The sequence below is a fragment of the Lutra lutra genome, chromosome X (assembly GCF_902655055.1).
Source record: "Lutra lutra chromosome X, mLutLut1.2, whole genome shotgun sequence".
Classification (NCBI taxonomy): domain Eukaryota; kingdom Metazoa; phylum Chordata; class Mammalia; order Carnivora; family Mustelidae; genus Lutra; species Lutra lutra.
In genome coordinates, this window is record NC_062296.1 from 40,255,949 (window position 1) to 40,281,924 (window position 25,976).

The 25,976-nt window shown below is 39.2% G+C and overlaps 2 protein-coding genes across 4 annotated transcripts in view; one reads left to right on the forward strand and one right to left on the reverse strand.

Annotated features, from left to right (window-relative positions):
- Window positions 1-25,976, reverse strand: part of IL1RAPL2 (interleukin 1 receptor accessory protein like 2) — a 1,206,855-nt gene that overhangs the window by 612,535 nt on the left and 568,344 nt on the right. The window lies entirely within an intron of this gene.
- LOC125092100 (testis-expressed protein 13A-like) lies at window positions 23,173-24,811 on the forward strand. The gene is given in 4 exon segments (XM_047716407.1): window positions 23,173-23,209; window positions 23,445-23,862; window positions 23,864-23,933; window positions 24,040-24,811. Coding segments are annotated over 3 exon segments (1,185 nt in total). The 5' UTR covers window positions 23,173-23,209; window positions 23,445-23,461; the 3' UTR covers window positions 24,754-24,811.

The following is a 25,976-nucleotide window of genomic DNA, read 5'->3' on the forward strand; positions in this document are numbered from 1 at the left end:
TATGATAAAATCAACAAACTAGGAATAGAGGGAAAATTCCTCAACTTGGTAAAGAGTATTTATGAAAAACCTAAAGCTAACATCATACTTAGTGGTAAGAAACTACAAGATTTCCCACTAAAATTAAGAATAAGGCAAAGATGTGTCATCTCACCATTCCTATTTAACACCATGCCAAAACTCCTGGTTAATGCAATAAATATGAAAAGGAAATATCTGATTGATTCAGAAGGAAAATATAAAAGTATCTTTTTTCATGGATATATGATTAATCTATGCAGATAGATGATCTATGCAGAAAATCTGAAAGAGCTGACAAAACCTGAAACTAATAAGCAATTATAACATGGTTCCAGGATATAAGGTTAATACACAAAATCCAATTGCCCTCATATATGCCAGCAATGAAAAAGGTTTTAACTTGAAATTAATAACATGATACTACTAACTTTAGAAACCCCAAAAAGTCATACCTTAGGTATGTACCTAACAAAGTACCTATAAGATCTACATGATGATGACTAAAAAACTGAGAAGAACAAAGTTCTTCTGAACTGAGAACAACAAAGTTGGAGGACTGATGCTATCTGACTTCAACACCTACTTTATTATTTTTTTCAACGCCTACTTTAAAGCTACAGTAATTAAGACAAAACAGACAAACACATCAATGGAACATAATATCAAGCCTGCAAATAGACCTCCATAAATATAGTCAACTGAACTTTGAGAGAGAAGCAAAGGCAACACAATGGAGCAAAGAATGTCTTTTCAATGAATGGTACTGGAGTGCCTGGGTGGCTCACCAATTAAGCAACTGACTCCTGGTTTCAACTTAGGTCATGATCTCAGTGTTGTGAGATTGAGTCACATGTAGGGCTTCATGCTCAGCGGGGAATCTTCTTGAAATTCTCTTCCTCTCCCTCTGCCTCTCCTTCTCTCTCTCTCTCTCTCTCTCTCTCTCAAGCAAATAAATAAATATTTTTTTAAAAAATAAAATAAAATAATAAAAAATAAAAATAGACAAATGGCATTGGCAAAACTGGATATCCAAATCTAAAAAAAAAAAGGAATCTAGATACAGATCTTCATACCCATCATGAAAAATAATTCAAAATGGATCACAGAACTAAATGCAATGCAAATGTAAATGTTAATGCAATTTAGTAAAAACACAGAACTAAATGCAATGCAAATGTAAAATGCAAAACTATAAAATTTTGAGAAAACACAGGAGAAAACCTAAATGACCTTGGACATGGCAATGATTTTTTTTTAATTACAACATCAAAGTCATGATTTATGAAAGAAATAACTGAAAGCGAATAAAATTTAAAACTTCTGTTCTACCATAGACAATGCCAACAGAATTAGGAAACAAAGCACAGACTGGGAGAAAATATTAGCAGAAGACACATCTACTCAAGGACTATTATCCAAAATATAAAAAGAATTTTTAAAACTCAACAGTAAGAAAACAAACAAAAAATTAAATACATCAAAGGCATTAACAAAAACCTCATCAAATAGATAAGATATACAGATGGCAAATAAACATTTGAAAAGATGTGTATCATATGTCACCAGGGAAATGCAAATGAAAACAAACATGAGCCACAACTGTACACCTATTAGAATGCCCAAAATCCAGAATACTGACAACACCAAATGCTAGTGAGTATGTGGGGCAATAGAAATTCTTTCATTGCTGATGGGAATGCAAAATGGTACAGCCACTTGGAATATAGTTTGGCAGGTTTTTTTATTTTTTTTTTTTTACAAAACTAAATATACCCTTACCATATGATCTACCATTGGTGTTCAAAGGAGTAGAAAAATTATGTCCACACAAAAGCCTACCCACAGATGTTTATGGAAGTTTTTTTCATAATTGCCAAAATTTGGAAGCAACCAAGATATCTTTTAGTAGATCAATGTGTAAATAAACTGTGGCATATCCACACAGTGGAATATTATTAAGTGCCATAAAGAAATGATCTCTCAAGCCACGAAAAGATATGGAGAAACCTTAAATGCATATTACTAAGTAAAAGAAGCCAATCTGAAAAAGCTACATACTGTAGGATTCCAACTTTTGGAAAAGGCAAAACTATGGAAACACTAAAAAGATCAGTGGTTGCCCAAAGTTGGGAGGAGGTAGGTGGAACACAGAGGACTTTAAGGGCAGTGAAATACTCTGTATCATACATGTCATTATACAGGTATCCAAATTCATAGCATGTACAACAAGAGTGAACCACAATGAAAACTATGGACTTTAGGTGATAATGATGTGTCAATGCAGGTTAATCAATTGTAACAAGTGTTCACTCTGGCAGTGGATGCAGATAATAGGGTATGTATATGTGGGGGCAGGAGGTATATGGGAAATTTCTGTACCTTCCTCTCAATTTTTACTGTGAATCTGAAACATCTCTTTAAAAAAAAAACCTTAAAAAAAGAGTAGGACAGGGGCACCTGGGTGGATCAGTGGATTAAAGCCTCTGCCTTCAACTCAGGTCATTCATGATCCCAGGGTCCTAGGATCGAGCCCGCATCAGGCTCTCTGCTCAGCAGGGAGCCTGCTTCTTCCTCTCTCTCTCTGCCTGCCTCTCTGCCTCCTTGTGATCTCTGTCTGGCAAATAAGTAAATAAAATATTTAAAAAAAAGAGTAGGACAGGCAAAGTTCTGATCAATGTCTTAATATTATCATTTTATGAAGAGCTGCAACCTTTCAGATACATTCAAATGACATTCATTGAACATCTGCTATGTGCCATGTTGCTTATATATGTATGATAAAACAGATATAAACTTAATACAATCATAAAAATATCCGTGTTATGTAAATAATGCTGCAACAAAAATAGAAACGAAATAAATGAACAAAAGGAAAAAAAGAGACAAACCAAAAAAACAGACCCTTAACTATAGAGAACAAATGGTTACCAGAGGGAAGGTGAGTGGGAGGATTGGTGAAATAGGTGAAAGAGATTAAGAGTACACTTATCTTGATGAGCACTGAGTAACAGAATTGTTGAATCACTGTATTATACACCTGAAAATAATGTAACACTGTATGTTAACTATCTTAGAATTAAAATTTTTTAAAAAGAGACTTGTCCCAATGGGGAGCCCCCCCAAAACAAAAAACAACAGCAAAAATACATGTGCTAAGTTGGGGAAACACAGGAACTTTTGAAAAACTTATTCTTATCCTTTTTAGTATAGTTTAATCTTATCTAGAGCTGTGACTATTTGGGGGTATTTTTTTAGTTTTTTTAAGACAAAAAGTGTCACCATTCGAAAATGATATCTCTAGTCTATAAGAATGTCAATATACTAGATTTGATTTTATGCATTTTTTTCCATTAGGCAGAAACCTGATAATAAACAATCAACAATAAACAGAATATTTTTTAACTATTCCTACCTGCTGACATGAACATTCAGCCTTCATCATGACACTGATTATCTCTAAACCAGGATTATCCAAACAAAATTTCTTTCTGGTTCATGATGCATTCAGAGAAAAGGTCAACTCACAGACGTGAATTGAACTGGATTTGAGTAGCTCACTGCTTGAGAATGTGGCCTCTGAAGGAAGAGAGTTTTGGGTTAAAATCCCAGCTCTCTCATATCCTAACTACGAAACTCTGGACAGATCACTGAGCTTCTTTTTTGTATATGTAAAATGAAAATTAAAGAAAAGTTATCCATTAAAGATTATTATATTACAAAAGTGCTCACACCTGTGAAGGTCTGTGATTTTACCATACTTGCAAGCTAATAATTCAGGCTGCCTGTTTCATGGGTATTAGTAGAAGACAAGAGACTACTGGGTCAGAAACAGTTAATTATTCAAAACAGTGAAAGTAGCCAAAGTATCAGCATTTGTGATTCTTCCCTAACAATCCCTATAGGACAATACAAAGAGGGCCAAATGACACCTACACAAGCCGTGGATTGTGTTAAAGGATAAGAATGCCAAGTTTAGAAAATACAAACCTTTTATAATGGGTCATAAGCATGCCTGCCCTTTGCTCCAAAGGGAGCCACTAGCTATATTTTCCAAGGCTGTAAGCAAACCTTTCCTTTGCTCAGGTGAAAGACAGTATTTTCTATCTTTTGTGACTGTTCTCTATATATACATCCTTGAAAAGGTAATCTGGGAAAAGGGATAGTGAGTGCCTCTGTCATAAAACATACAGAAGTGCAAGAGATCCATGGAGAATTGTCTCCCAACAATGAGACAGTTCATTTAAAATGCTTAGCATAGTACCTAGTTCATGGAAAGTGCTCAATAAAAATTAACCCTTTTTAACATCATCACCACTATTAATACACCATCTACTGACTCTCAAGCCAAACTGTAATTTATTTTTTTTTAAGATTTTATTTATTTATTTGACAGAGATCACATGTAGGCAGAGAGGCAGGCAGAGAGAGAGAGAGAGAGGAGGAAGCAGGCTCTCCACTGAGCAGAGAGCCCAATGCGGGGCTCGATCCCAGGACCCTGATATCATGACCTGAGCTGAAGGCAGAGGCTTTAACCCACTGAGCCACCCAGGTGCCCCAAGCCAAACTGTAATTTAAATCAAGATGTTTTGTTTTTTGTGGAGCATAAGGAATAATATGGGGGACATTAGGAGAAGGAAAGGAAAAGTGAATTGGAGGAAATCGGAGGGGGAGATGAACATGAAAGACTGTGGATTCTGAGAAACAAACTGAGGGTTTTGGAGGGGATGGGAGTGGGGGTGACCTTAGCCTGGTGGTGGTATTAAGGAGGCACATATTGCATGGAGCACTGCATGTGGTGCATAAACAATGAATCTTGGAACACTGAAAAAAATAATTCTTTTTTTAAAGATTTTATTTATTTATTTGACAAGCAAGTAGGCAGAAAGGCAGGCAGAGAGAGAGGAGGAAGCAGGCACCCCGCTGAGCAGAGAGCCCGATGCGGGGCTCGATCCCAGGACCCTGAGATCATGACCTGAGCCAAAGGCAGAGGCTTTAACCCACTGAGACACCCAGGGGCCCCTAAAATAATTTTTTTAAAAGATGTTTTGGTTTTTGTTGTTTAAAAAGAGAGCAGCCAATGAACCAGGTCATAGTGGAAATTTTATATATTCTAAAAACTACTTGCTTAACAATCTACACATTTAATGCAATCCCTATCAAAATCCCATCCATTTTTTTCAAAGAAATGGAACAAATAATCCTAAAATTTATATAGAACCAGAAAAGACCCCAAATAGCCAGAAGAATGTTGAAAAAGAAAACCAAAGTTGGTGGCATCACAATTCCAGAATTCAAGCTCTATTACAAAGCTGTCATCATCAAGACAGCATGGTACTGGCACAAAAACAGACACATAGATCAATGGAACAGAATAGAGAGCCCAGAAATAGACCCTCAACTCTATGGTCAACTAATCTTCAACAAAGCAGGAAAGAATGCCCAATGGAATAAAGGCAGTCTCTTCAACAAATGGTGTTGGGAAAATTGGACAGCCACATGCAGAAAAATGAAACTGGACCATTTCCTTACACCACACATGAAAAGAGACTCAAAATGGATGAAGAACCTCAATGTGAGAAAGGAATCCATCAAAATCCTTGAGGAGAACATAGGCAGCAACCTCTTCGACCTCAGCCACAGCAACTTCTTCCTAGGAACATCGCCAAAGGCAAGGGAAGCAAGGGCACAAATGAACTATTGGGGCTTCATCAAGATCAAAAGCTTTTGCACAGCAAAGGAAACAGTTAACAAAACCAAAAGACAACTGACAGAATGGGAGAAAATATTTGCAAATGACATATCAGATAAAGGGCTAGTATCCAAAATCTATAAAGAGCTTAGCAAACTCAACACCCAAAGAACAAATAATCCAATCAAGAAATGGGCAGAGGAATGGAACCAGCGTTCATGTACTAGAGGCAGAACGGTCTCCCCCCAAGATTATAGACTCTCAAAAGTCCTCAAGACACCTAATAGTAAGAATGAGGAATTATAATTGTAGGCAGGCCCTCTTGAAGGCAACTAGGACAAACAAGCTCCTTACGAACAGAGGAAAGCCAATCAGAATAACGTCATACCCGTCCACAGAAACCTGGCAAGCCAGAAAGGGCTGGCAAGATATATTCAGGGCACTAAATGAGAAGAACATGCAGCCAAGAATACTTTATCCAGCAAGACAGACATTCAAAATGGATGGAGAGATAAAGAGTTTCCAAGAATGGCAAGGCTTAAAAGACTATGCGACCACCAAGCCAACACTGCAGGAAATATTAAGGGGGGTTCTATAAAGAGGAAAAATCCTAAGAATATCATTGAACAGAAATATAGAGACAATTTACAGAAAGAAAGACTTCAAAGGTAACACAATGTCAATAAAAACATATCTATCAATAATCACTCTCAATGTGAATGGCCTAAATGCACCCATAAAATGACACAGGGTTACTGACTGGATAAAACGACAGGACCCACCCATATGTTGTCTACAAGAGACCCACTTTGAACCTAAGGATACACTCAGACTGAAAGTGAAGGGATGGAGAAGCATCTTTCATGACAATAGGCCTCAAAAGAAGGCCGGGGTAGCGATTCTCATATCAGATGAATTAGATTTTAAACTAAAGACTGTAGTCAGAGATACAGAAGGACACTACATCATTCTTAAAGGGACTATCCACCAAGATGATCTAACAATTGTAAATATCTATGCCCCCAATATGGGAGCAGCCAATTACATAAGAAAACTGTTAATCAAGATAAAGAGTCATATTGATATGAATACATTAATAGTAGGAGATCTTAACACGCCTCTCCCAGTAATAGATCATCCAAGCAGAAAATCAATAAAGAAACAAGAGCATTGAATGACACATTGGACCAGATGGACCTCATAGATATATACAGAACATTCTACCCTAAAACAACAGAATACTCATTCTTCTCAAGTGCACATGGAACCTTCTCCAGAACAGACCACATACTGGGTCACAAATCAGGACACAACTGATACCAAAAGACTGAGATTATTCCCTGCATATTCTCAGATCACAATGCTTTGAAACTGGAGCTCAATCACAAGGAAAAGTTTGGAAGGAACTCAAACACCTGGAAGCTAAAGACCACCTTGCTTAAGAATGCTTGGATCAACCAGGAGATCAGAGAAGAACTGAAACAATTCATGGAAACCAATGAGAATGAAGACACTTCGGTCCCAAACCTATGGGATACAGCAAAGGCAGTCCTAAGGGGGAAATACATAGCCATCCAAGCCTCCCTCAAAAAAAATTGTAAAATCCAGAATACACCAACTGTCTCTACACCTTAAAGAACTGGAGAATCAACAACAAATTAAACCAACTCCACACATAAGAAGGGAAATAATCAAGATTAGAGCAGAGATCAATGAGGTAGAAACCAGAGATACAGTGGAATGTATCAATGAAACTAGAAGCTGGTTTTTTGAAAGAATCAATAAGATCAATAAACCATTGGCCACACTAATCCAAAAGAGAGAAAGCTCAAATTAATAAAATTATGAATGAAAAGGGAGAGATCACAACTAACACCAAGGAAGTAGAAACAATCATCAGAAGTTATTATCAACAGTTATATGCCAATAAGTTAAGCAACCTAGAGGAAATGGATGCATTCCTGGAAAACTATAAACTCCCAAAATTGAACCAGGAAGAAATTGACAACCTGAATAGACCTATATCTAGTAATGAGATTGAAGCAGTGATCAAAAATCTCCCAAAAAACAAGAGCTCAGGACCTGATGAATTCCCTGGAGAATTCTACCAAACTTTCAAAGAAGAAATAACACCTATTCTCCTGAAGCTGTTTCAAAAAATTGAAGCAGAAGGAAAACTTCCAGACTCTTTTTATGAAGCCAGCATTACCCTGATCCCCAAACCAGGCAAAGACCACACCAAAAAGGAGAATTTCAGACCAATATCACTGATGAATATGGATGCCGAGATTCTCAACAAGATCCTAGCAAAGAGGATCCAACAGCACATTAAAAAGATTATCCACCATGACCAGGTGGGATTCATCCCTGGATTACAAGGATGGTTCAACATTCACAAATCAATCAATGAGATTGATAGAACAAATCAATAAGAGAAGAGAGAAGAACCACATGGTCCTCTCAGTGGATGCAGAAAAAGCATTTGACAAAATCCAGCATCTGTTCCTGATTAAAACGCTTCAAAGTATAGGGATAGAGGGAACATTCCTGAACTTCATAAAATCTATCTATGAAAGATCCACAGCAAATATCATCCTCAATGGGAAAAAGCTTGCAGCCTTCCCGTTGAGATCAGGAACACGACAAGGATGCCCACTCTCACCACTCTTGTTCAACATAGTATTAGAAGTCCTAGCAACAGCAATCAGACAACAAAGAGAAATAAAAGGTATCCAAATTGGCAGTGAAGAAGTCAAACTCTCTCTCTTCGCAGATGACATGATTCTTTATATGGAAAACCCAAAAGACTCCACCCCCAAACTACTAGAACTCATACAGCAATTCAGTAACGCGGCAGGATACAAAGTCAATGTACAGAAATCAGTGGCTTTCTTATACACTAACAACGAAAATACAGAAAGGGAAATTAGAGAATCAATTCCATTTACTATAGCACCAAGAACCATAAGACACCTGGGAATAAACCGAACCAATGAGGTAAAGGATCTGTACTTGAGGAACTACAGAACACTCATGAAAGAAATTGAAGAAGACACAAAAAGATGGAAGACCATTCCATGCTTTTGGATCGGAAGAATAAACATTGTTACGATGTCTATACTGCCTAGAGCAATCTATATGTTTAATGCCATTCCGATCAAAATTCCACCAGTATTTTTCAAAGAGCTGGAGCAAATAATCCTGAAATTTGTATGGAATCAGAAGAGACCCTGAATTGCTAAGGAAATGTTGAAAAACAAAAATAAAACTGACGGCATCACGTTACCTGATTTCAAGCTTTACTATAAAGCTGTGATCACCAACACAGTATGGTACTGGCATAAAAACAGACACATAGACCAGTGGAACAGAGTAGAGAGCCCAGATATGGACCGTCAACTCTATGGTCAAATAACCTTCGGCAAAGCAGGAAAAAATATACAGTGGAAAAAAGACAGTCTCTTCAATAAATGGTGCTGGGAAAATTGGATAGCTATATGTAGAAGAATGAAACTCTACCATTCTCTTACACCATACACAAAGATAAACTCGAAATGGATAAAAGACCTCAACGTGAGACAGGAATCCATCAGAATCCTAGAGGAGAACATAGGCAGTAACCTCTTCGATATCAGCCACAGCAACTTCTTTCAAGATATGTCTCCAAAATCAAAGGAAACAAAAGCAAAAATAAACTTTTGGGACTTCATCAAGATCAAAAGCTTCTGCACAGCAAAGTAAACAGTCAAGAAAACAAAGAGGCAACCCACGGAATGGGAGAAGATATTTGCAAGTGACAGTACAGACAAAAGGTTGATATCCAGGATCTATAAAGAACTTCTCAAACTCAACACACACAAAACAGATAATCATATCAAAAAATGGGCAGAATATATGAACAGACGCTTCTCCAATGAAGACATACAAATGGCTATCAGACACATGAAAAAATGTTCATCATCACTAGGCATCAGGGAGATTCAAATTAAAACCACATTGAGATACCACCTTATACCAGTTAGAGTGGCCAAAATTAGCAAGACAGGAAACAACGTGTGTTGGAGAGGATGTGGAGAAAGGGGAACCCTCTTACACTGTTGGTGGGAATGCAAGTTGGTGGAGCCACTTTGGAGAACAGTGTGGAGATTCCTCAAGAAATTAAAAATAGAGCTTCCCTATGACCCTGCAATTGCACTACTGAGTATTTACCCCAAATATATAGAGGTAGTGAAAAGAAGGGCCATATGTACCCCAAGTTTATAGCGGCAATGGCCACAGTTGCCAAACTGTGGAAAGAACCAAGATGCCCTTCAACGGATGAATGGATAAGGAAGATGTGGTCCCTATACACTATGGAGTATTATGCCTCCATCAGAAAGGATGAATACCCAACTTTTGTAGCAACATGGATGGAACTGGAAGAGATTATGCTGAGTAAAATAAGTCAAGAAGAGAGAGTCAATTATCATATGGTTTCACTTATTTGTGGAGCATAACAAATAACATGGAGGACACAGGGAGATGGAGAGGAGAAGGGAGTTGAGGGAAATTGGAAGGGGAGGTGAACCATGAGAGACTATGGACTCTGAAAAACAATCTGAAGGTTTTGAAGGGGCAGGGGGTGGGAGGTTGGGGGAGCCAGGTGGTGGGTATTAAGGAGGGCACATATTGCATGGAGCACTGGGTGTGGTGCAAAAAAAAAAATGAATTCTGTTACGCTGAAAAGAAAAAAAAAATAGAAATGGGCAGAGGACATGAACAGACATTTCTCCAAAGAAGACATTCACGTGGCCAACAGACACATGAAAAAGTGCTCCACATCACTCAGCATCAGGGAAACACAAATCAAAACCACAATGAGATACCACCTCACACCAGTCAGAATGGCTACAATGAACAAGTCAGGAAATGACAGATGCTGGCGAGGATGCGGAGAAAGGGGGACCCTCCTACACTGTTGGTGGGAATGCAAGCTGGTGCAACCACTCTGGAAAACAGCATGGAGGTTCCTCAAAAAGTTGAAAATAGAGCCACCTTACGACCCAGCAATTGTACTACTGGGTATTTACCCTAAAGATACAAACATGATCCGAAGGGGTACGTGCACCCGAAAGTTTATAGCAGCAATGTCCACAATAGCCAAACTATGGAAAGAACCTAGATGTCCATCAACAGACCAATGGATAAAGAAGAAGTGGTATGTATATACAATGGAATACTATGCAGCCATCAAAAGAAATGAAATCTTGCCATTTGTGATGATGTGGATGGAACTAGAGGGTATTATGCTTAGCAAAACAAGTCAATCAGAGAAAGACAACTGTCATATGATCTCCCTGATATGAGGAAGTAGAGAAGCAATATGGGGGTTTGGGGGATAGGAAAAGAATAAATGAAACAAGATGGGATCAGGAGGGTGACAAACCATAAGATACTCTCAATGTCACAAAACAAACTGAGGATGGTGGGGGGAGGGGGTCAGGGAGAGGGTGGTGGGGTTATGGACATTGGGGAAGGTATGTGATATGGTGAGGGCTGTGAAGTGTGTAAACCTGGAGATTCACAAACCTGTACCCCTGGGGCTAATAATACATTATATGTTTATTTTTAAAAATTAAAAATTAAACAACAACAACAATGAAAAACCTACTTGCTTAAGATAAAATTTTATCATCAAAATGTCATACACCTTGATTTCAAAACAAACTTTTGTTTGGGGGTTGAGCATTTAAGTCAGGTACCTAATCAAGAAAATTGTATATATGAGATAATGCATTCATAGATAATTGAGAATTACAGATCTTTCCAGTGGTAAATTTAAGTAACCATTCACAAGGAAAGTAATTGCAATCTGCCACCTAAGGGAACAAGTAGCTAGTTTAAAATCTGTCTGCCAATAACTGACTGAAATGTGGTAAACGTAAGGGGATAATCAGAGTAAACTCAAAACATTCCCTGCCATCACCATCATCCCCAACATTTTATGAGTGACCCCTGTTTTATTATTTGGTTGAAGAAAATTTTAAGAGAATCAATCAGCTTCACATCATACCATAGCCAAAATGCTCTTCAGAAACCTTTGGAGAACCTTGTCATTTCTGTTAAAAACAAAAACAAAACTCTCCTCTAGAAAAATTCCTCAACCAATTCCACTAACTCTAATAACTATTTCTTATTTCTTCACTGCTTTTTATTTAGATCACACTATTTTTAAATCTAGCAATATGTTATTTTGTAATTATTCCTATAGTATTCACAAAAGTTTTGCTTTATTGCCTGAGTTACATTTCAAATTCTTCAAAAGCACACTTTTCTTATATATAGTTATCTCCCTCCCCATACAATAGATGCCAGAGTATTACTCTTTGTGTTGAAATTATTTGTTAAATGTCTTAGCAACTAAGCTGTCATACCCTATGACACCAAGATCTAATTTCTGACTCCTGCCTACTTACTATAGCTGTCACTATTAAAGATTTTGAAAGGCTTGTCAACAATCAAAATTTCTGCATGCTGCTCTAACACCACTCAATGACCCACTATCATTTGGCTTCCACCCTAACATTCTATTGAATTTCTATCACAAATCTCACTAAGGATATCTTATTAGCCAAATCTAATGAACTCTTGTTCACCCTCATCTTATCTGACCTCTGTACATTATTTGACACTTGAAAAATTTCCTCCAACTTTCTGAATTTCTTCTCACTTCTAAGATATCTCTCTTATGATTGTCTACATCTCTGATCATTCCTTACTACTATATTACTGTCTTATGTTCCTCAACCAATTTCCAAAAAAGTTTCCCATCTTCCCCCAGGCCTCATGATTACTTCCTATGTTTTATTTGTTTGTATTCTTCTCTCCCTCTAACATTCAAATCCAGCACTAAGTGTTCTAGCACTAAATTTCAACCACAAACCAAGTGCTAAAGACATCCAAGCCCATAATATTTTTCTCCAGTTCTGTCCTCTCTCCTAAGATCTAGCCAAGTATATCCATATGATTGTCATGAAGACACTTACCAGTCCCAAACTAAAGTTATTATCTCTTCCCTATAGTCTACTCTTCTTCCTATAATATCTATTATGATTAGAGGCATCACTAATCACACCACCTAGTTTCTCAAATCAGATGCCTCAAAATCATCCTCCTTTCCACTTCCCATATTTATTCCTTATGTACAATTGTTTAACAAGTTGTGCTAATTCTGTTTCAAAATTCTTTCCTTATCTGATATCTCAACTACATCCTGCCACAGTTCAAGCTGTTATCATGTTTTGCCTGCACAATTAAAGTAACATCTTAACAGGTTTCCCTGTCTTCATTTTCTCTCTTCTCCAAAAGAAATTACTTACTAGTGGGAGAAGAGAAAATGGGGACAGAGGAGAAGGATCCCTAGGCTTGTCTTGTCCCATGAACACATTAGATAATTATCAAAACATTCTAAATACCCCAGAAATCAACTGGAAGATTTATAAAACAAACTCCACAACTAAAAAGAGAGAAAAAGCCACATCAAAGAAGGTAGGAAGTAAAAACATGTTTTAGAGGAAAAGTGGATTGCAGATGCTGTGGAGGAAAGGGAGCTGTGCTCATAGAGAAGTGTAAGAGAAAATAGAGCACACATGGGAACACACAAGAAGAACATTTCCCTCAAGTCATTGCCTGGAAAAACAAGAAGGGCTGATTTTCATGAGTTTTTACAACCACCGAGGCTTAAAGTCTGGAGTTTTAAAGGTCAGTGGGGTTGGCTGGGATAGAGCCAAGAGGGCACTGCATTGTTCCTGGAGAGAAGGAAGGCAAATAACTAGGAGGTGAGCAGTGTGGAAACAGCAATCTGAAAAATGCTTGGGACACATAGCAGGAAGACATTTGCTCTTCTTGGGACACATCCTTGAGAGGCAGCATTCATAGAAGTGCCCCTCTGGAATTTCCGTGAATAGCTGGTACCATTTCCCTCCCCAGCTGCTCTGCATAAACACAGAGCCACCTGAGGGATGCAGCACAGCACCAACACTTGCTTATACCAAGCCCCACACCTTATACTCTGGTGGGTCTGTTCTTCTCAGTCAAGCTTCCCTCAGTCCCAGTGCAGCAGGCCTCTTCCCCAGAAACCAGCAGAAACCCCAGCCCACACCACATCTCCAGACCAGAGAGTTCTGCAGGGCTTCAGTTCTAGTGAAAGTAGTGTCAGGTCTCATTTAACAAACAGACCAGAGTAAACCTAGTTTAAACTCACCATATTCTGGCCAAGGACCAAACATTGTCAACTGCAGGCAAGAAGATCCTCTGTATATGTCTAGTCTGAAGGAAAGAGCAGCCAGAACACAACAGCAGAGCACATGCTGTACACATGGGAAACAAATCCTGATGTGCCAGACCCTGGACATTACATGAGTTCTTCTTCATAAAGCCATTACTCTCAGGAGCAGGAAACATAACTGGCTTTTCTAACACAGAGAAGAAAGCAGAGTCTTAGACAAAATGCCATGATAGAGGAATTCATCCCAAATGAAAGAACAAGATAAGGCCATGGAAGAGATCTAAGTGAAGCAGATAAAAGTAATAAGACTGATGGAGAATTTAAAGCAACAATTATATGGATATTTGCTGGACTTGAGAAAATAATAGAAGGCATCAGGGAGACCATTACCACAGAGATAAGAGTTAAAAAATCAGAGGTGAAAATTCAATAACTGAGATTGGAAATAGGCTTGATGCAATTAACAGTAGAATGGAAGAAGCATATTGTAGAGGGCACGGATTGCATGGAGCACTGGGTGTGGTGCAAAAATAATGAATACTGTTATGCTGAAAAAAATAAAAAAATTAAAAAAAAAAAAAGAATGGAAGAAGCAGAGGAACAAACCAGTGATATAAAAAACAAAATAATGGAAAATAAGAAAGCTGAACAAAAGAGAAAAAGAAGAATTATGGAACATGAGAATAGACTTAGGGAAATCAGTGACTCTATCAAACAATAACATTCATATTATAGGAGTCCAAGAAGAAGAAGAGAGAGAAAAAGGGGGCAGAAATTTTGAGGAAATAATAGCTGAAAATTTCCCTAGCCCGGGGAAGTAAACAGACAACCATACTCAGGAGCACAGAGAATTCCCATCAAAATCAATGAAAGCAGGCCAACACCAAGACATATTGGGATTAAATTTATGAAATATCATGATCAAGAAAAATTCTTAAAAACAGCCAGACAAAACAAATCCTTAATTTACAAGAGAACAACCATAAAACTAGCTGGAGAGTTCTCACAGAAAATTGAAAACAGGGACGCCTGGGTGGCTCAGTTGGTTAAGCAGCAGCCTTCGGCTCAGGTCATGATCCCAGCATCCTGGGATCGAGTCCCACATCGGGCTCCTTGCTCGGCGGGGAGCCTGCTTCTCCCTCTGCCTCTGCCTACCACTCTGTCTGCCTGTGCTCATGCGCTCTCTCTCTCTCTCTCTCTCGAACAAATAAATAAATAAAATCTTTAAAAAAAAAAAAAGAAAAAAAGAAACATTGCAAACAAGAAGAAAGTAGTATGATATATTCAAATTGCTGAATGAGAAAAATCTGTAGCAAAGAGTACACTATCCAGTAAGGCTATCATTCAGACTAGAAGGAGAGATAGTTTCCCAGACAAACAAAAACTAAAGGGGTTTGTGAACACTAAACCACCCCCCTGCAAGAAATACTAAAGGAGTCTCTTTGAGTGGAAAGGTAAGACCAAAAATAACAAAGAAAAGAAAGGAACAGAGAAAATCTCCAGAAACAATAACAAAACAAGTAATAAGATAGCACTAAATACATATCTATCAATAACTACTTTGAATATAAATGGATTAAAAGCTACAATCAAAAGACATAGGGTGTCAGAATGGATAACAAAACAAAACCCATCTCTAAGCTGCCTAAACAAGACTCATTTTATACCTAAAGATACAAGGAGAAACATTTATCAAATGGACATCAAAAGAAAGCCAGAGGGGCAAAACTTACATTGTACAAACTAGACTTTAAAACAAACACTTTACCAAGAGATGAAGAGGGGCACTGTAGCATAATAAAGGGGACAACCCAACAAGAAGATCTAATAATTGTAAATAGTTATCCACCCAACATGGGAGGACCCAAATATATAAAACAACTAATAACAAACATAAAAGAAACTAATTGCTAATAACACAATAATAGTAAGTGCCTAAGAGTCTTTAACACCCCACTTACATCAATGGAATGATTATCTAAACAGAAAACCAAGAAGGAAACAATGGCTTTGAATGACACACTGGACCAGATGGACTAACAGATACATTCAGAATATTTCATCCTAAAAGAGGAGAATACATATTCAAGTGCACATGGGACTTTCTGCAGAATAGATCACATATTATGTCACAATCAAGCCTCAACAAATACCGAAAGACAGAGATCCTACCATGCATATCTTCTGATCACAACACATTGAAATTTGAAGTCAACCACAAGAAAAAATTTGGAAAGACCAAAAATAAATGGAGGTTAAATGACATGCTACTAAACAATGAATGTGTCGGGGTGTCTGGGTGGCTCATTTGGTTAAGTGTCCAACTCTTGGTTGCAGCTCAGGTCATGATCTCATGATTGTGGGCTTGGGCCCCATGCTGGGCTCTGTGCTCAGTACAGTCTGCTTTTGGTTCTTCTTCCTTCTCCCTTCCCCTCTCACTCACACACACACTCTCTCTCAATAAATAAATAATAACAAATGAGTCAACCAGGAAATTGAAGAAATTTTTTAAAAGATACATGGAAAGAAATGAAAATGAAAACACAACGGTCCAAAAAATATGGGATGCAGTAAAAGCATTCCTAAGAAGGACATTTATATCAACACAGACCTACTTCAAGAAGAAAGAAAAATCTCAAATATACACCCTAACATTAAACTTAAAGAGCAAGAAAAAGAATAAATGAAGCCTAAAGCCAGCAGAAGTAAGGAAATAATAATGATTATGATATATAATAATTATAATAAAGTAATATATTTTAAAAATATATATGTTAAGTAAAATAAGTCAAGCAGAGAAAAACAATTATCTTATGGTTTCCCTCATATGTAAAAAATGAGGAATAGCATGGAAGACCACAAGGGAAGGGAGAGAAAACTGAATGGGAAGAAATCAGAGAAGGAGACAAACCATGGGAGACTCCTGGAACCAAACTGAGGGTTACAGTAGGAAGGTGGGTAGGGGGATGGGCTACCCAGGTGATGGGTATTAAGGAAAGTACATGTAGTGATGAGCAGTGGGTGTTATATGTAACTATGTTGGACACTACATCAACAACTAATGATGTACTAGAAGTTGGCTAATTGAATATAATATAAATGAATAATAACTACATAATAATGTATAATTACAATAAAAATATTATAATAAAACAGATATAAATGATATAAAAATTTTAAAAAATAGAATAGATCAATGAAACCAGAAGCTAGTCCTTTGGAAAAAAATCAATGAAATTGATAAACCTCTAGCCAGATTTATACTAAAGAAAAAAGACTCAAATAAAATCACAAATGAAAGAGGAGAAATGATAACTGACACCACAGAAATACAATTATAAGAGAATATTATGAAAAACTATATGCCAACAAATTGTGAACAGCCTGGAAAAAATGGATAAATTCCTAGAAACATATAAACCACCAAAACTGAAACAGGGAGAAATAGAAAACTTAAACAGACTGACAAAGAGCAACAAAATTGAATCAGTCATCAAAAATCTCCAAACAAATTAAAGTCCAGGGCCAGGTGGCTTCACAGGATAATTCTACCAAACATTTCAAGAAGAGTTAACACCTAAACTTTTCAAATTATTTCAAAAAATAGAAAAGGAAGAAAAACATACGAATTCATTCTATGAGGCCAGCATTGCCCCAATACCTAAACCAGATAAAGACTCCACTAAAAAAAGAGAACTACAGGCCAATATCTCTGATGAACATGGATGCAAAAATTCTTTTTTTTAAGGTATTTTATTTTTTTAATATTTATTTATTTATTTGACAGAGAGAGAGAGATCACAAGTCGGCAGAGAGATGGGCAGAGATAGAGGGGAAGCAGGCTCCCCACTGAGCAGAGAGCCCGATGTGGGACTCAATCCCAGGACCCTGAGATCATGACCTGAGCCAAAGGCAGAGGCTTAATCTACTGAGCCACACCCAGGTGTCCCTGGATGCAAAAATTCTTTTTTTTTTAGATTTTTATTTTTATTTATTTGACAGAGAGAGAGATCACAAGTAGGCAGAGAGGCAGGCAGAGAGAGAGGAAGGGAAGCAGGCTCCCTGCTGAGCAGATAGCCCAATGTGGGGCTCGATCCCAGGACTCCGGGATCATGACCTGAGCTGAAGGCAGAGGCTTTAACCCACTGAGCCACCCAGGAGCCCCCTGGATGCAAAAATTCTTAATAAAATACTAGCAAAACAAATCCAAAGTACATTAAAAGAAGCATTCACCACAACCAAGTAGGATTTGTTCTTGGGCAGCAAGGGTGCTTCAGTATTTGCGAATCAATCTGATAATATCACATGAATAAAAGAAAGGATAAGAACCATATGATCCTCTCAATGGATGCAGAAAAAGCATTTGACAAACTACAACATCATTCTTGATTAAAAATTCTCAACGAAGTAGGTTTACAGGAAACAACCCTCAACAAAATAAAGGCTATACATGAAAAAGCCACAGTTAATATCCTCAATGGGGAAAAAACTGAGAGTTTTCCCCTAAAGTAAGGCTCAAGATGGATGCCCACTCTCACCACTGTTATTTAACATAGTTCTGCAAGTCCTAGTCACGGTAGTCAGACAACAAAAACAACAACAAAAATAAAATAAAATAAAATGCATCCAAATCAGCAAGGAAGAAGTCAAACTTTCACCATTTGCATATGACGTGATACTCTATATGAAAACCTGAAAGACTCCACCAAAAAATTGTTAAAACTGATGCAATTCAGTAAAGTTGCAGGATACAAAATCAACACAGAAATCTGTTGCACCTCTATAGACCAATAATGAAGCAGCAGAAAGAGAAATTAAGGAATCAATCCCATTTACAATTACACCAAAAACCACAAGATACCTAAGAATAAACTTAAAGAGGTGAAAGACTGGTACTCGAAAAACTATGAAATGCTGATGAAAGAAATAAAAGACGACACAAAGAAACTGAAAGACATTGCATGTTCATGGATTGGAGAACAAACATGGTTAAAAAGTCTATACTACTCAAAGCAATGAACAATCCCTACCAATCCTTATCAAAATACCATCAGCATTTCTCACAGAGCTAGAACAATCCTTAAATGTGTATGGAAACACAGAAGACCCTGAACTACCAAAGTGACCTTGAAAAAGAGTAGCAAAGCTAGAGGCATTGCAATCCCAGATTACAAGTTATGTTACAAAGCTGATTGGCAGAAACAGTTTGGTACTGGCACAAAATAGACACATAGATTAATAGAACAGAATAGAAAACCCAGAAATGAACCCACAATTCTATGGTCAATTAATCTTCAACAAAGCAGTATAGAAGATTCAATTAGAAAAAGACAGTCTCCTCCACAGATGTTAGGAAAACCGGAGAGGAACATGCAAAAGAATGAAACTGGACCACTTTCTTACACACAAAAATAAATTCAAAAAGGATTAAAAACTAAATGTGAAACAGGAAACCATTAAAATCCCAGAGTAGAACACAAGCAGTAACCACTTTGGTATTGACCATAGCAATTTCTTTCTACGCATGTTTCCAGAGACAAGGGAAACAAAAAGCAAAAATCAAATTATTGAGGCTGCATCAAAATAAAAAGCTTTCGCACATCAAAGGAAACAATCAACAAAACTAAAAGACAATGTCTGGAATGGGAGAAGATATTTGCAAATGATGTATCTGAGAAAGAGTTAGTATGCAAAATCTGTAAGAAAAAAAACTTACCAAACTCAAAATCAAAAAAATGAATAATCCAATTTTTAAAATGAGCAGCCAACATCACTGATCATCAGGGAAATGCAAATCAAAACTACAATGAGGGGGCGCCTAGGTGGCTCAGTGGGTTAAGGCCTCTGCCTTTGGCTCAGGTCGTGATCCCAGTGTACTGGGATCGAGCCCCGCATCAAGCCCCGCATCGGGCTCTCTGCTCAGTGGGGAGCCTGCTTCCTCCTTTCTCTCTGCCTGCCTCTCTGCCTACTTGTGATCTCTGTCTGTCAAATAAATAAATCTTTAAAAAAAAAAAAACTACAATGAGATACCATCTCATACCTATCAGAATGGCTGAAATCAACAACACAAGAAACAACAGGTGCTGGGGAGGAAGTGGAGAAAGAGGAACACTCCAGCACTACTGGTTGTAATGCAAACCAGTGCAGCCACTCTGGAAAGTAGTATGGAGGTTTTTCCTCCATTTAAATTTAAAATAGAACTACTTAAATTTAAAAATAGAACCACCCTATGATCCAGCAATTGTACTCCTAGGTATTTACCCAAAGAATTCAAAAATACTAATTCAAAGTGATACAGGCACCCCAATGCTTATAGCAGTATTATCTACAACAGCCAAATTATGGAAATAGCCCAAATGTCCACAGACTGATAAAAGAATAATGTGATACATATATACCCATATATAAATATATATATACTCATATATAAATATATATATATATATTTACACGCACAGACATATAAACACACATACAATGAAATATTACTTAGCCATATAAAAGAATGAAATCTTGCCATTGGCTGTAACAACATGGATAGAGCTAGAAAGTATTATGCTAAGCAAAGTAAGTCAGTCAGAGAAATACAAATACTATGTAATTTCTCTCATATGTGGAATTTAAGAAACAAAACAAACGATCATAGTGGAAAAAAGAGAGAGAGACAAACCAAGAAATGGACTCTTACCTATAGAGAACAAACTGATGGTTACCAGAGCGGAAGTAGCTGGAGAACAGATGAAATAGATGATGGACATTAAGAAGTACACTTGTGATGGGCACTGGGTGATGTACAGGAGTGCTGAATCCCTATATTGTACACCTGAAACTAATATTACACTGTATGCTCACTAACTGGAATTTAAATTAAAACTTAAAAGAATGACTTTAATCTTCTAAACGTATTTATAAGCAGAAGTGGAAGAATGGTAGCATATAGTTAAAAGTGATCACAAGCTGAAGTCCATGTTTACAGTGTTATGGAAGGAATAGAAAAGGGTAAAAAATATTCTGAGGACAGAGTGCATAGAAGGCCAAGGAGTAAGCAGGTCAGCTGCTATAAAACCATCAGTGAGAGTGGAGAGTGGTAAGAAGAGAACTGTCCTCAGCACCCTGTCCTTCTTGCTCTATATCTTCCCCCTGGATTATTTCAACCACTACTTGGAACCCGGCATCCACTTTTCAATACTATATCTCCAGCTCTGATGTCTTTCCTAAGTACTAGACTTATATATCTAACTGCCTGTGGGGTATCTCTACTAGGATGCCCCCCAGGTATCTCAATATCAGTTTGTGTACAGGTGAACTCCCTCCCAAACAACTTCTCTTTCATTCTCCATCTAAGTCCACAGCATCGTTGTTTAGTTCCATGTATCAGAAATCTGGGAATTACCCTACTCATTTTCTCATCCCTCTCCCTGACATTCCTATGAATTCTATCAACCAAGAGTTCTCTACATTCTTCTCTCCATTCTAACATCCACTGCCTTGGTTTACATATTGAATTACTGTGACATCCCCCTAATGGGTCTCCTTGACTCCACTATCTCCCTCTCTTTCCTTGCCATTCCAATTTCTACATCATCTCCTGAATGATCTTTCTATAGAAGTCACTGCTGAACAAGCCAAAACAAAAACCCCTTTCCATTTAAGACTAATAATTTAAAATACACAAACTGAAATGAAAAAAAAAAAAAAAAAAGATAACAGTTTAAAACGAGACCTAAGGGATGCCTGGGTGGCTCGGTTGGTTAAGCGGCTGCCTTCCGCTCAGGTCATGATCCCAGCGCTGTGGGATGGAGTCCCACATCGGGATCTCTGCTCGGCGGAAAGCCTGCTTTTCCCTCTGCCTCTGCCTGCCGCTCTGTCTGCCTCTGCACTCTCTCTCTCTCTCTGACCAATAAATAAATAAAATCTTTAAAATAAGTAAATAAATAAATAAATAAATAAAACGAGACCTAAAACAGTGGGAGTTAAACCTCTGGGATTTAACCACCTTCTTAAGTAATATTTTGATGCCTGATACATTTTTTTTTCTATCTGACACAAGACCCTTCAAGAAGAAATGCTATCTATTTCAATGTAGTTCATAGAACAAAACATAATTTCCATACAATAAATAATGATTTTCTGATTTTTTCAAATAGAAAAATAAATTAAAACCCAAAATGAGTGTATCTCTACATGGCCAGTCTCTTCAGTGTATAAATGATGGCACAGAAAAGAGAATAAAGAGAGTTAAATTAGAAAGGTAGGCTAAAGTAAGATTCTAGTATTGGACCAAGGAGTGTGTCACAGGAAGCCATCAAATATTTTTAAGCTTGAAAGTAACATAATCATAGGAAAGATTAGGACTTAGAAAGATATTAAAATTAGGGAGATTAATTAGAAGCCAATGCAGGCATTCTCTAAATGGAAATGGATGTCAAAAGATGTTTCTAAGGTAGTAGCAACAAGATTTGGATGCCAATCTGCTAATGTTATTAAGGGCAAGCGGTGTTGACAGTTTTGAGGTTTATATACTGAACACAGGAATATAGGAGGAAAATCATCTCTAGTTGGAAAGGGTGAATATTTGGATTTTCGGTATCTTTGGGATATGCAGGAAATATGAGTCTAGACCAGAAGTTGGCAAACTACAGGCCAAATCCTGCCAGCTGCCTATATTTATAAAGTTTTACTGGAATATAGCCACACTTATTTCTTCAAGTACTTTTTATGACTGCTTTTATGCTACAAGTAGTTAGGACAGAGATCTTTTGCCTACAAAGTCTCAAATGATTACCACCTGGCCCTTTACATAAAAAAATTTGCTGACCTTCATATTCTAATTCAGGAGCATCTGGATTAGGAGATGTAGAATCTTGTGGGGGGAGGGTTGCTTTTTCCTGTTCTTGAACATTCCACCTCTGGGAGGGGCCGGGCCCCTGAAGTGGAATAAACCATTATGGTGGGGTGGAGGGTGAGGGATTAAACTTTTTGTACTTGATTATATTTTGTACTTGACTATATATTTCTGACCACTACTATTGTTTCCCGCCTTCGATGACTTTCAACAATGTGGCAGGTTCTCTTATGTCCTGGAGTTTGAGAGGGACTTTCCTCATGCTTTCCTTCCCACCCCCACTGTCTCTGGAAGTTTGAACAGTCCCAGGGTAAAAGCCTGGAGGGTTGGCCCCAAGACTTCCTTTCCTCCGAACCCCTGGAGGAAGAGAGGTGCGCTTTCTTTTTTGGTAAGTTAGTCAAGCGTCATAGGTCCACACCTCCACTAACCCCAGCTAGAGAAGTGAGGCCTGGTGAGAAGTGTATTATGGCGGGAATGCCAGTCGGGGGAAGGTGGTGTGTCTTTATGAGGTTCGGAGGAGGGTGAGGCGGGGTGGGGCAGGGCAGGGAGATAAGATGGGAAGAGACTGAGGGGGGAGGGGCGAAACAGGACGGGAAAGAGCAACTAGTTGATTCATCCCACAGAACCAGCCAACCCTCTAATGCCCTTGGCCATTATGGCCTTGAAACCTGATGATGCCAGCAGTGGGTTCCAGCACAACAATGTTGTGGACTTCATCAATGAGAAGATGGCCAGGCACACAAAAGGCCCTGAGTTCTATCTCAAGAATATAGCCCTGTCCTGGGAGGAGGTGGAGAACAAGCTCAGGGACATCCTAGACGACAGCGCGGTGCCCAGTGAGGCCAAAGATGCCTGTGCCTGGAGCAGCCTGGCCCTGGTTATGCGCTTTGCCTGCAGGCAGAGCCAGTTACATGGGTGCAGGGTGCACTGGCTGCAGAACTTCACCAAACTGCATAAGTCTGCTGCACAAGCCTTGGCCTCAGACCTAAAGGAGCACACAGCGCAGCAGGAGATGGAGCGCAGGGAGGCAGCCTGAAGGCTGACAGACACAAGCAAACCTGGCAGAGATGCAAAAGGAAAGGGACCTTCTGAGGTGGAAGCTCCTCCAGGCTGTAAGATTACCTCGATTGGTCCCTGCCTCATCTCCTGGCCCCATTTCCCTGCCCCACCCCCTCGCTGCCCCCAGAATAGGTCTTAATCCTGCCTACTTTTCTCCAGGAGCTGGAGTCTCCATGGAAGCGGGAGTGGGTCCAGGTCGCAGAGGAATCAGATCTGGCCACTGCCAGTGGGGCTGGAACAGAAGGAGCATGCAAGGAGGAAGAGGAGGCAGGAGCTGCTGCTACTTCTGCTACAGCTCCTGGCACCACAGGAAGAGGAAGAAGACAAAAGGATGCGGAAGGGGCAGAGGCCACCAAGAAGCTGGGCAGAGGCTTTGTGCACCGTCCTACAGCTGAGGAGCAGAAAAATTACACCTCTGGTGGGCAGAGGGAGGGAGCTCTCAGGTCAATGGAAACAACCATGTTTTATTTCTCTGGAATCCTCAAGCCTGCATCCAGATTCTCACCATCACCCCTTCCTGTCCAGCTCCCTGCTTCATTCACATACTCCTACTCATGCCCTTCATCCCCCTTTCCACCTGCACCCACACCATCCCCACCAGAAGAAACATGCACAGCAGGAGCTCCATCTCCAACATCTCCCCACTGGAAGCCATCTGATGTTAGCTTGTGTTCTGATGTGGGGTCCCAGGGAACAGACCCTCAAGAATCCCAAAGAAACAGGAGAGACTCCAAACCCCATCAGCAGAGAAGACCTCCCATATTTCGCAGGCCTGGGGATTGGGACTGTCCTTGGTGTAAAGCTGTGAATTTTTCAAAGAGGGAAATTTGCTTCCGCTGTGGGAGGGGAATCTGGCTGCAAAGCCCTCAGTAAATTCAGAAATGTGAAGTAGAACAGAAAATCCCAATGGGAAATCAATTTTCAGAGGGAAGGGGAGAAGTAGGGGAGGGTAGGGAGGGTGGGCAAATGGGGCAAGGTGGTTGCGAGGGAGGTGGTAAAGTGGGTTGGGAGGTGGGGTATGGGGTGGTGGCTGGGGAGGGTAATGGGGTAGCTGTTGGGATAAAACATAGAAAAAGTCTTATTTTAATTAACTCTTTTGTGTTCCAGAGCATTAGCATTCCACACCCCAGAAGCACCATAGCTTCTTAGTATATGTCTCCCTCGCCAACCCTAGTATCTGGTGGGCCTGAGTAGCCATGTGTATGGCAACACACCCCTATCCCCACCTAGGCTATATATGATTGGAGCAGGAGGGGACATCTGACCCACCCTGAGCCAAACAGGTTCTCACATTAGAGAATCTGAACCAAGAGGCAGATTCCATAGTCAGGGTGGTGTTGGGTAAGGAAACAGTGGGTTATTTGGAGTTGGGGCCAAGGCCACAGCCAAGGCCTGGTCCTGGTTGTCAGGGAGCAGAACTGTGTGCTTTATAGAAGCCAAGTATCTTTTAGAGGATGCCAGAATGTGGTCGCAGGCAGCAGACAAGCACAGAGAAGCAGGATAGGAGTTGATCCTGCAACCTCAGAGATGGAAGATCTGTGGCATGACCACTTTTCCACTTCTACAATTGTGCTGCATGAAAATAGACTCTACACAAATCCCCTTTTCTTTAAGCTAACTTGAGCAGGTTCCCGTTCTGGGCAACTAGGTTATTTCTAAGTCAGAAATTGGCACTAGAAGAATAGTTGCAAACCACAAATAGTCAAAATGTTGGAAGTGGCTGGGAAGGAGTATCATAGGGTTATGGGTAGTGAGGATTCCTGCCTCCCAAGAGTCTCCAGGAATGAACTGGACAGCAAGCTTGCTCATGTTCTGATCAAGTTATAGTGTGAGACACGATCCAAACAGGCCTGTAGTTAACCCTGGGCTTACAACACAGCAGAGATTTGCCACCCCTAAGAAAATCCTTTAGGTCTGCAAACGGGACACCAGCACCAGTTGCAGACAAGGACTGCTATGACTGTCTAGATCCACAATAGAAGACTCCCCAATCTCGGTGGCAGAACTGGAAACTCCTGCCACTGCCAAAGAGGTGAGTCAGCAACTGCTAGTGCCCAGAGGGTTTACTGGTTTAGACCACGGACCAAAGTGTGGTG